This window comes from Temnothorax longispinosus, unplaced genomic scaffold (assembly GCF_030848805.1).
Source record: "Temnothorax longispinosus isolate EJ_2023e unplaced genomic scaffold, Tlon_JGU_v1 HiC_scaffold_15, whole genome shotgun sequence".
NCBI lineage: Eukaryota > Metazoa > Arthropoda > Insecta > Hymenoptera > Formicidae > Temnothorax > Temnothorax longispinosus.
Window position 1 is genome coordinate 3,667 of NW_027269959.1, and position 11,947 is coordinate 15,613.

Consider the following 11,947-nt stretch of genomic DNA (forward strand, 5'->3'; position numbering starts at 1 on the left):
TTTGGCCAATCGCTTTTATGATTGCCGATTGCAGACTTCCGATCGCCTTATGACACGTTTATGACTTTTTTCGACTCTCTTCCGACATCTGACTATATAACGACTAACGACTCATTGTAGACTGGCCATTAACCTCTTTGCGACTCTCCGTATTTCGCAATTCCGTCGCGTAACGCGATGTTTTTTGTTCTCTGTCGCCCAAGATAAAAATTGACGAACTTCAGAAGAGACTAGAAACATCACGTTACGCGACGGAATTCCGAAATACGAGATAGTCGCAAAGAGGTTAAGAGCAGAAAACAGGAAACAATAAAAAACATATTGTAGATTAGCCTGTAGGAATTCGGAAAACATATATCTAAACGACTGGTTTCAGAAATGGTGGTTACAAAATAATTCTAATTTATAAAGGGATACCGAATTCCTACATTATACATATACGTTCCCATTTTAAATAAATTTAAATAAATTGTAACCTTGCTCTTTCTTGGTCTGATCAGACCAAGGAAGCGCAAGGTTACAAAATAATAGCCTTAATTTACATACCAAATTCCTACATCATGAATACGTTCCCATTTTAAATAAATTTAAATAAATTGTCACCTTGCGTTTTTTTTATCTGATTAGTCCATGCAAATAATTAATATTTATTTGAAAAACACAAAAGAAAAAAATTAAATATAATGCCATGAAAAAGAAGTAAAATAATAGTATTATTTCAAGTATATGGCAAGATTCCGATAACTCTGGCGCCTTAATTTGACGATGGTTTCTGGTAGTACTTTTAATGCTGAACAAAAAATTATATACAAAATTTTCTAAATTTATATAAAAACTCTTAAATTTGTAAAAAAAAGTATTTAATGCATTATTTACTTTTACTGCATTTATTAAATTTATCAGTATTTATTGTTTGTCATTATTTACTCAATTTCTTAATTTACGAAGCCCTCGGGGCACGCGCTCCGCCTAACCGAGTAAGTAAGGAAACGATGAAAGATTTTCTGGTTTGGTTACGTAATTTGATTACCGCACGTCCACAGTGTAGATTCTGAATTAAAGTGTGAGGAGGAAGGGTTGAAACCTCGGTTGAAACGCAATTTACTTAGGTAGTAATTAAAAGACATGTGTAACGAAAAAAATAAATATTTTATTCAAACAGAATAAAATTAGGTAACGTTTTTTTGTAATTACTAAAATACACATTTAATAACATTTAATAATTTTTAATAAAATGTATACTTGAATAAAATAATTTAAATATAAACTTTACTGCATATATATGTTTTGTTTTTTTCTCGACTTTTTTAACAGTATTATTTCTTTTTATTTCTAAATTAAGGTGCCTTAATCGAATGTGTTGTTACGTCCGGCGAGGGGCGCATTTATATAAAACATTTATATAAAACATGAATAAGACGATATAGCTCCCAGGCGATACACAATCGGATACACAAGGCAATTGAGGGCGAAAACCGGCGGTTTAGTGGTACCAAATTATATATTTAACACAAATTCAAAATTTCATGCAACGCTTCCTTAGCGTCGAAATTATTAACGCAATAGATAAACGGTAAAGAAATTAAAACATAATCGTTCACTAAGCAAGAGTCACCTTCCGTTGTTACGTAATAAAATCGCGAGAAACGAACGGTGAAGAATTAAGACGGTTGTTACGTTCGTGGCGGGACGCGATAGCGGTGATAAAGCGCTGCTCGGGCCGAGCGGAAGACCAGGCGGGCGCTTTTGCGACGGTATAATGGAGAGTGGCGCGAGGTCGCGACTTACGAGGTTTCGTTTACTTGAAGGTCTGATCGAAGGTCGTTATCGTTGTTGTTGTCGAATGGAACTGCTGCCTTGCGAATAGCCCGTGGTACGCACCTTCAGGCTGGTTACCTGAGGATCTCGAGGGGCGCTTACACTGACTCTATTCGACGGAGTCCTCACTAACTCTAATTTGAAATATACTCTTAACTCCGTGAGATTGAAATAAAATAGCATGAAGTTAACTGTTAAAATTCGCGGCACAAGAAGCGCCCGCGTCTCGAGGCAGGGCCTTAGAGTGCATCCCCATGGAGAAAGAAATAGCGGAACGGGATAAAAACGGGATAATTTCCTTTGATTGGCTAATATCCCATTTTGAGAGCTCCTATCTGGAGATTAGCCAATCAGAGCAATTCCGTTTTGGTTCCGTTGCGCTATTTCTTTCTCCATGGGAATGCAGTCTTATATTGTTGAGCGCGGTGTGGTACGGGGGTAGGGGTCTAGGGGGAGGTGCGTATCAAGTGCAAGCGTCGCTCGGTGCGGAAGTCTTCCCTTGCTTCCTATCGTTAGTAACTACGGATAAATTTGAACAGGCAACTTAATTACTACGCAGGGTTGCTTTTACTTCAATCTAGCCTATGATTCTAGAATTCTAGGTAGTCTCTAGCGCGGGAGAAGGCGAGCGGTTAGCGTCGGCGCTGTCGCTGTTGTTGCTGATGCACATCTGTTATCATTTTGTGATAATAATTCGTGATTGACTCCAAATTTCTTTACTGTAATTCAAAAAGAGTTTGTAATTAATTTCTAGCGGTTAGAAGCGAGGCGTATTTGCTGTGGGAAAAATTGGCCGTATTGCTCTCTGACAAGAGGCACGAGCCAATAAAAATTTAAGAAGAAGAAGAAGCTGTGGAAAGGTGCTGATGACAGCATCCTTATCGAGGTAACCGGCTCGGGTGAGCGTGAGAGCGTCTGGCTCTCCGCGCGCCTAGCGCCTTCTCGAAACTGCTGACAGTATGCGTTCCTTAATATTATTATTAATCTATCGCCAAGCCATTACAAAAAGTTATTAGCTGTTGTCTTTTTAAGTTGTATCTACGCGGATCGCGGGCTGCATCCAGCTCACATAATCGGTCAGTATAATATTGTTTATTACAACTATCCCTGAGACGGTGTGATAATCGTGTGTGTGTGTTGTCGGGTGTGTGCGGAGTGATCTATTATGCTGTTATATGTATAAGAGGCCATCGTTAACGTTACACCGGTTATAAATAAAAATAATGAGAAGTTAACGGAATTTATTCGAAGGGTACATGCGATGCGCGTGCCGAAACTTAAACTGCGATAGCGTCATATACGTGTGGTAGCTCCTTTACTTCGTGGCTATATTGTCGTGAGGCGGCTGGCTCTGAGTTACGCTCGTTAATCTACGCTAATAAGGATTAATCAATCTACAGCTACGTAGCGAAGGTAGAACATAAAATAGCGAACTGCGAGAGCGTGCGCGCACGTGGGCAATAATAAGCAACAATACTAGTAAACAAACGCGTTCGGTGGGCTCGAATAGTTTGTTGTTAACGATATTTAAATGCGTCGTTACTCCTTGCGGTCTGACTGGGTTAATTCGTTTTTGCGTTATGTACGACGTAAAATACAAGGAATGGAGATGTAATGTACGCGTTGAGAGGATGGTGCTGAATAGGCAAGATAGCAGACAGTCAGATAACGCTCGCCGCGCGGTAGGACCGGCGAACGCTACAGGAGTTATATCAGTTATTATTTCGTTCTAATGAATTAAAATATTGCCGACCGCGAAGTCACGTTCTCCCTATTACTGGTTTAATATCCCCGCGAAATAGGACAAGCAATTATTAATAATACTCTTAATAACTAAGGCGTATGATGAAGCAACTAACAATAAGACGCACGCTACGAAAGAGAATTAACGCATGGGCGCTAAAAAAAAGGGGAGAAAAAAAAGATGTATCGGCGGACGTCACAGTATGTTCTTGTTCGAACCAAGCATGCTAATACATTCCTTGGCGCAGAATTATTTATTTTTTTCGACACAAGATCCGTCACTGTCGAAAATGAAAGGTTCCCTCGAGAGTCCATTACCATGGAATGCTAAGAATTCAGCATTTATAATTCTTCCTACATTTTCAAAATCTTTTGAAGGTTGAATACAATTTCCTCTTAAAATGCAGGACAGCCAGTCACCCGACGGAATTAACGTATATGTGTTAAACGTCGATCTCAGTCGATCCCAAGAATTCTTCCGCACCGCCATATTTACCTTGTAATTCTCAACAAGAGAAATATTTCGGTAAAAATCTCGCGAATGTGTGCTACGTTTATTTAAATAATTATATACTGTTCAGATTGTCTTGCTCATTATAGCGCGTCTTATTTTACGACTCTGCTCGATCACAGTTTTTCGTCTATTCGAACCTTGAGTTTGACCGAATGTCCACCGAAACCATTAATACGGACACGTCTCGAAAGTATAATAACGGTTAAAGAAACACGTGTTCCTGCAATAATCACACGTTTTATTTTAATTTCCCGTGGCGAATAAAATTTATAACATTTTCGACCCTTTTTGGCGCAATTCGATATCGAGGTGGATTCCATATAGTGCATAGTGCTTTGCGACGTACTTTTTCACAGAATCCCAAAGATTTGTGATAATGCGAGTTACAATTAACAAATTTAGCATATCTAATGTATATTTTTTATAAAATGCTTCGAACAATAGAAATCGATCGTTATCGTTAATACATTCTCGTAATTTGAAACAAGGAAAACTAAGACATTAATTTGGCCCGAAAAGGATAAAGGACTGAATACAAGGTGGTGCGACATTTTACCTGTTTGTCGGTGAACCCCCTCCCCAGGAGTCTTCCTTTTCCTTTCCTATGGACACTTGTTCTTTCCGCGATGCGGAAGACCTTTTGTCGGCGCTAAGAAAACCCGAGGATAGTAACAGTATGCAGAAAATCGCAAGCACCGTACCGATGAACAAGACAAACGCGAGCCGCCGTTCGTTCTATCCTACACTGAGAAAAAAGTTTATTAATACCAAACGATCAGCACCGTCTACAACTGTACTGACTTGCACGACTGCACGTATTAGACAATTGACAAGCGCGCCGGCGACACGTTAGAACGCGAATTAACTAAGAGCAATCAGTCAATTCTAGTTTTAACTAAATTATTTTTGTTAAAACGCGAATTTACTAAAGCGGTCAGTTAATTCTAGTTTTAACTGAATTATTTCAGTTAAAACGCGAATGTACTAAAGCATTCGGTCAATTCTAGTTTTAACTAAATTCTTTCAGTTAGAACGCGAATTACCGAAATAAGGGCTTAGTTAAAACTAGAATTTACCAGTAAATTCGGGTTTTGACGGATTTCGGGTTTTAACTGTAACATATATATTACTTGCAGTATTAAATGCTATATTTTATGTCTCAGAATTTATTAAAATTGTCTCCTATTTTTTGTGGCAATCATCGTTAAAAAGCAGGACACACATACACGTTAAAAATTCTTACGAAATAAAAGAAAAATATATATCCATAAACTAATACTTTTGATCAATTTAGTATAGTATATGTAAACTATTCCGGAAACTTTTGTGTTATTTCAATAATTATCATAAGTTTTAATTGCTGTTAAATTAACATTATTTATTTCTTTCATCTAACAATAAACTGTATTGAATTTTTCTTATTCCAGAAGCTTTTAGAGCAATATTCCCTCCGAATACAGAAAAAGATTTTGATCACTTTGTAATGGAGTGGTTCAGATTCGCAAACGTCCGTAAGGAAAGAAAAAAACATTAAAAGGGTAATGTAATATATTTCGGTATATACTCTCCATAAAATAAAATCATTATAGTTTGCCGCGTTATAATTTATAAGTAACTTTTTCACTAATTTAATTCTATTTTTATTTTTCAGGAAGTGATAAATATATTATCTTACTTGCGTGGCTCCGCGCAAGTGATTATTATAGTAACAAATTTTTTTATTTGAAAGATGAGTTTTATCCCAAAACCTTCCGCTAGGATCAGTGATCTTCACCAAAGACATTATTGTGATAAACTGAAAACTGTAATATATATGATATATATTATTTTTATATAAATAAAACTTTTTTATGATAATTAGTGAATTATTCCCAAATGCAGATTAGTATATAACAGGCCTGGACAACTTCGAGCTCCGGAGCTACGACACTCCCCTACTTTCCGTGGATAGAAAAAAAGTGTCGTGGTTCTGGAGCTCAAAGTTGTCCAAGCCTGGTCTATAAAAGCAATCTAAATATTAATTAGACAATAAATATTGAGATATTTTATTACTATTGCATATTTATTGAAAACATGTTGCCTGTAATAGAAATAAAACATCAATAAGAATTTTAAATAAATGTTAGAATTAATATTACGGTAATCTTAATATAATATTGTAATAAAGTTGATAGTACGTTTAAATTTTTATCTCAAAAACATTACAGGAATGATAGAAAAACCTTAGCGCAATGTTATTTGCAACGTTATGGCACTCCCAGGTAGCAAACACAAGTCATTTTGACGTCAAATACTATAGTCATGTTTGTACAAATGACGTCAAATGACCAAAAAGCGACTGTCTTTAAAAATGATATTATACTGACGTTATTCCATAACGTCATTATAACGTCTATTTTTAGTCATTTTTGGTCTATGACATCGGCGACTAATAATGGACATTTATAAGACGTCATTTCTTAGACCATCTAAAGACGTCATTTTAAAGACGTCTTAAAGTCGTCCAAATAAGGTCTTTTTGTAATATAACTATTTTTACTTCTTAATATTGTATAATAAAGTAATAATAAAATAAAAACTACAAAATTATGATAACTATTATGATAACTATTTCATGCAGTGTTATAGCTATCAAGAAGATTATCATTACAAGATTTTTGAACACTTTAAAGATGTACCTGTTATAGACAAGTACAGTTAATAAGGAAGCATCAGGGTGAGAAGATCGTCACTGTCCACTGGATCATCGAAGTCAAGCGAGTCGGGCGCGGTACTGTACTAGGATAGGTGACCGACTTGAGAGCGGCTATACGCACATGGCATGTAACGAAACAGTTAAAAAAGCTTTTTTTTTTTAAATAAAGAAAAAGAACATTTTTTAATAAACGTTTATCAAGTAGACATTTTAAAATTTTAATTTCATAAAAAACATTTCTGGAAACCGATATGTTGTACAACGGACCTATTTTTGCCGTCAATAAGACGTCAGAAAATGACGTCAAAATAACGTATCCGCAATGACGTCAATTGTCTGTGACATTAGACCGTCATTTTAACGTCATTATGCCGCCAGTTAGTGACGTCAGGAATGGTTAGTAAAGGACCAAAATTTGACGTCAAAATGACTTGTGTTTGCTACCTGGGCTCCCATTTCAACATTACTGAAATTTCGGAATCGTGGTCAAAGTATGTTTATAATGATATTCTATACAACATTAAGAACTACATATTTAACAACATTACAAGTTCTAGAATATCGTTGCAATAACATTGTAATAATGATTTTTTGCTTACTGGGCGTATACCAATTCATGTGAATTTTTTAATAGTTTTTCGCAAGTGCTCCAGTATTGTTGGTACGGTTGAAACCATTTTTCGTGAACTGTAAAGACAGACTTTATTACGTATTTATGTGATTATTTCTTTCTCATTGATTAGACAATTTTCTTATGGTGTATTATATTACTTGGCGAACATTCTTTATATTCATTTAGAATAAGTATTCAATGAAACTGCGTTCTGTGCGAAACATAAATTTTATCTTGCGTTATTATCAAACTATCAATTATTCATTTCCGTGCGTTTCTATAAGCATTGTTTCTCCTTGATTTAATGATTATTCTACTAAGTATTTTGCGACTTGTTTCTCATTGATGCGATGATTATTCTCATAAGTATTCGGCGAATGATTTCTCATGAACTTGATAATTATTATACTAAGTATTGTGTTAACTCTGACTGATGCATTTACACTATAATATATATCTAGCTTTCTATCAGTAAGCATTGTAGGTAGCAAATCACACACTCACACAGTCTCACGCGCGCGGCAACAACGAGTCAAGCTAAAAGCGTGCCTTGATATGAGCCAACATACCCCATCCCTATATACGTTTGATTTTAGTCATTTTATTATGTTATGTGTAGTCGAGTTTAGTTTCGCGCGCGATCAATAGTGAGAAGCAATGCGTGCGAATATCGATAAATCGAGACATCGATACGATGGCATCCAGGACTACCGGCCGAGAGCGGGAACGATCGTCTCTTCAGAACCACGAGACACACGAAGCAAGTCGGAACCATTCTCGATCGTTAAGATTACATATTATACTATTAGTGAATAAAGGCATAATACTATTTAATCAAGAGCTTTTATTACTTTGTTGTGCCTACGTACAATCACAACATATTACAATAAATTACTGTTGTTCCTCAAAATAACATATCGTATAGTAATAGAAACGTTTCTTTTAACTAATGATACGTCACTTTGATTTACTTCTCAAGCCGAAGAACATTAATACGATATTTTGAAACGCTCAAAAATTTACTTGCCACCTCTTGAATTAAAATTTTCTTTTTTTCTATTGTAATACTTGTTTGATTAAAATAAAACTTTGGGAAAAGTACTTATGTCATATAAGAGATATTTTGTCATAATTTTTCCATTGTTTTTTTCGCTATAAATACATAAATGGAACCCATTGCCAACTTGCCTCTTGTGCCAACAAGTCCCCGTTTCTCCCCTACTTTATTAAATTTCTAAGTCTAGCAGCGCCTCTTTTTAATATTATAACATAAATTGGCCTCTCTGTATCTCGAAAATTTCGATCAGTAAAACCTCTATAACTTAAAGTAAAAAGATTTTGCATCAGCTTCTTCTTCTTCTTTCTTTCTTCTTTCTCTGTCCGTTCGCTAAAACAACTGATAAAATTTTAAATGCGATATAATAAGGACAAATCAATAAGGAATGCATAGTTCTTGATTAGTTTGTTTGTTTTTACATTATATTGTTTATCTAGTATGACTCTCTAACGACTTATATAGTATATTTCTAACGACTCTTCACTGTTTCTGACTTTACAGGTTTCGTTTCCTACAGGAGTAAAACGAAAGGAACATGGTTTGTTCAATCCATATGCAAGGAATTTAATGAAAACGGCACTAAACATGACTTGAAGACTTTAATAACAATGGTATGCCAGCGCGTAGCAATAGGCTGTGAGACAAACATAGCTTCTAAAAACAGACGTCGGCATAAACAAATTCCGTACTACACATCTACGCTCACGCGATGCACAAAATTTACACAAAATGCTGGAGAAAACTTGTACGATTTTTAAACGATCATATAAGTGCAAAGCAAGAATAATTTATTGCGTATAATTTGTGAAGAATGGAATAACTGCGCTCCTTCGAAATTGTATATAACTTAGTACACATTATATCTTGAATATCGTATATCTTGAAACCGCAATTTACTTTGTTGATACTGATTATTTCGACGATATTATTTTTAAATATTATTAATATTTTAAAATAATTTTATATACTGTTGTATATATATATATATATATATATATATATATATATATATATATATATATTATAAATCGCATATATATATATATAATATTATAAATGTATAATATCCACAGACTTTTATACTAGACCACTAACATCTATGGACGCACTGCCGAAAAGCTGATGCGAGTGCGAGATGCAAGTGGTAGTGAAGGGTGCGGCTATATTGAATTAAGTCACTATCGGGTGTTATTACAGTATATATCGAAGCAGGCGAATGTTTTTGTGTTAAATATTGGTACATGTTATCAATAAGTTTGTAAGTTATGCCTTCGACGTGTAGCGTACTTGGATGCCGAAATCGAACCTCCTATAGTATAAATACTCCTGTAGTATTAAACCCTTTCTTTTGGACATTCTGTATATGCCAGACTATTGTATAGAAATCTTGTGTAAAACCACTTGTATAGAATCTGTAGTATAGTTATATCTTGACTAAAATCAACATGGCGGCAAGCATCACGGCCGAGATGCCTGTCAGCGGTCTAGTATTGTATAGAAGTCTATGATAATATCTAAATATTATTTTATAAATTAAAATCTCACATTTTTTATCCGAACCCCAGATTTCTAGCAGTTTGTCTTTGGACACGACTCCCTGCAACTGCAACGTTTGTACTATTGCTTGAGTGTGTGGTATCAACCTGAAAAAATCGTATTGAATTGATGTAATCTATTCGATGAATCAACGTGAAATCGAAAGGAGATAGAATAACGATTTACCTGGCCCATGACTTGGTGATGCTCCCAGGTGTCGTCAGCAGCGATGGGACAAATCGTTTCAGCTTAGGGTACACTTGACCCTCCAAGAAGAAATACGCGAACCACTTGACACCGTCCACCGTCAACGGATGCTCTATATCCATCGATGGTAGTGCCCATTCGGCCTTTCCGAATGTACCAGACACGCAGCAAATGATCTTTCCGGTTCCTTGATTATATATATAAATGAGAATTTTATTCGATCATAATGAAGATTAATATCTTTATAAATAAGTAGGAAAAACATTATAAAGCAACAATTGTGATAAAAATACCTTGGCGGTGGATCAACCAATGGTTCACTAAGATGGCATATCATGGGAGCGAATTTCGGCAATCATTCGGGTTCTATCGCCGTGACACCTCGCATGTACATCTTATTCGTTTCGTACACCTCTTTATAAACCACCTATTCCGGACTGATTTTCCGTAGAACGCACAAAGAATGCATGCAAACACAGGTTCCTCCATTTCTGGTGTTCTGAAAGATGGTTCAGAACGGAGAGCTGTCCCTACTGAAAAAAATCACGTCACGAAATCACGTCATGAAATTACATCACGAAATTACGTAACGAAATTATGTAATTAATGACAATTAATCACGTAACGGATTGTTCCAAATCGGTACGTGATTTTAAAAATCACGTAATTTAAAAAATTACGTAATGCTGAGAAGCACATTTTTTTCTGAAATCTGGATAAAGTTATATAGGAACTACAAAGTTTGTTTAATTGCTTCTTCGTCGTAACTTATGCATGTAAAACATGATTTAAGCAAAATAAGTGGTTCTAAATAAAAAATTAATATAGTCGGGATGTAAGTCAGCCTGACTGGCAGTAATTTATTTATAAACGACGTTTCGACCCTTACTTTGGGTCCTTTTCAAGTTTAGATAATTAACAAAGCTGAAACAACAATTAACAAACTTAAACGCAAGCTCGTAGAATGCACCAAGTAAAATTACGTCATTGTGCATCAAATATATATAATACAATAAATTAAAAACTTACATAAATCATTGTGCGTCAAATTACGTTAAAATTGAGTCATGCGGGTAAAATTCGTTGGAAGAACATGACAATCCCGCTTGAAAGACGAAGGCTGACTAATATATACGTCAAGAGCGATCGCAAACAAATAACATATATAGAAGGTGAAGTTAGAGAGAAAACAAAATACGGTCATAAACTGTCGGTAAATTTTCGGTATCTTTCTGGGAATTGATTGCATCTTCATGCTTTTTTATAAACAACATTTCGGAAATTTCGCGTTTTTTGAGATTCTGTTCCCTATGTAAAATTTTGGCCTCGTGCCATTTAAAATCGTGATTAAAGTCTAATCTATGTTTGCTAACTTCACCTTCTATATATGTTATTTGTTTGCGATCGCTCTTGACGTATATATTAGTCAGCCTTCGTCTTTCAAGCGGGATTGTCATGTTCTTCCAACGAATTTTACCCGCATGACTCAATTTTAACGTAATTTGACGCACAATGATTTATGTAAGTTTTTAATTTATTGTATTATATATATTTGATGCACAATGACGTAATTTTACTTGGTGCATTCTACGAGCTTGCGTTTAAGTTTGTTAATTGTTGTTTCAGCTTTGTTAATTATCTAAACTTGAAAAGGACCCAAAGTAAGGGTCGAAACGTCGTTTATAAATAAATTACTGCCAGTCAGGCTGACTTACATCCCGACTATATATATTTTTTCTACACTGGTGAATAAATAATTACTAT

At 35.3% G+C, this 11,947-nt stretch overlaps 1 protein-coding gene and 1 long non-coding RNA gene across 2 annotated transcripts; one reads left to right on the top strand and one right to left on the bottom strand.

Annotated features, from left to right (window-relative positions):
- The first annotated feature begins 926 nt into the window (after positions 1 to 926).
- LOC139823637 (uncharacterized) lies at positions 927 to 5,932 on the top strand. Its single transcript, XR_011734834.1, has 2 exons — positions 927 to 5,613; positions 5,727 to 5,932. It is a non-coding gene; the product is annotated as an uncharacterized lncRNA (long non-coding RNA).
- A 1,956-nt stretch (positions 5,933 to 7,888) lies between these two features.
- Positions 7,889 to 11,900, bottom strand: LOC139823636 (probable ATP-dependent RNA helicase DHX37). The gene is made up of 4 exons (XM_071796156.1): positions 11,213 to 11,900; positions 10,163 to 10,716; positions 9,986 to 10,083; positions 7,889 to 8,779 (listed from the first exon to the last, which is right to left on the bottom strand). The coding sequence occupies exons 2-4, from the start codon at positions 10,303 to 10,305 to the stop codon at positions 8,727 to 8,729; spliced, it is 294 nt and encodes a 97-aa protein (XP_071652257.1). The 5' UTR covers positions 10,306 to 10,716; positions 11,213 to 11,900; the 3' UTR covers positions 7,889 to 8,726.
- Positions 11,901 to 11,947: the final 47 nt, after the last annotated feature.

Bases quoted from the DNA above. Each gene is read 5' to 3' on its own strand.
- LOC139823636 (XM_071796156.1), bottom strand. From the start codon at position 10,305: ATGGATATAGAGCATCCGTTGACGGTGGACGGTGTCAAGTGGTTCGCG. The intron at 10,084-10,162 runs GTAAATCGTTAT...CGATTTTTTCAG, and splicing joins ATCACCAAGTCATGGGCCAG to GTTGATACCACACACTCAAG. The intron at 8,780-9,985 runs GTGAGATTTTAA...AAATTTTATCAG, and splicing joins CTGGGGTTCGGATAAAAAAT to TTGTTTTAGCGAACGGACAG.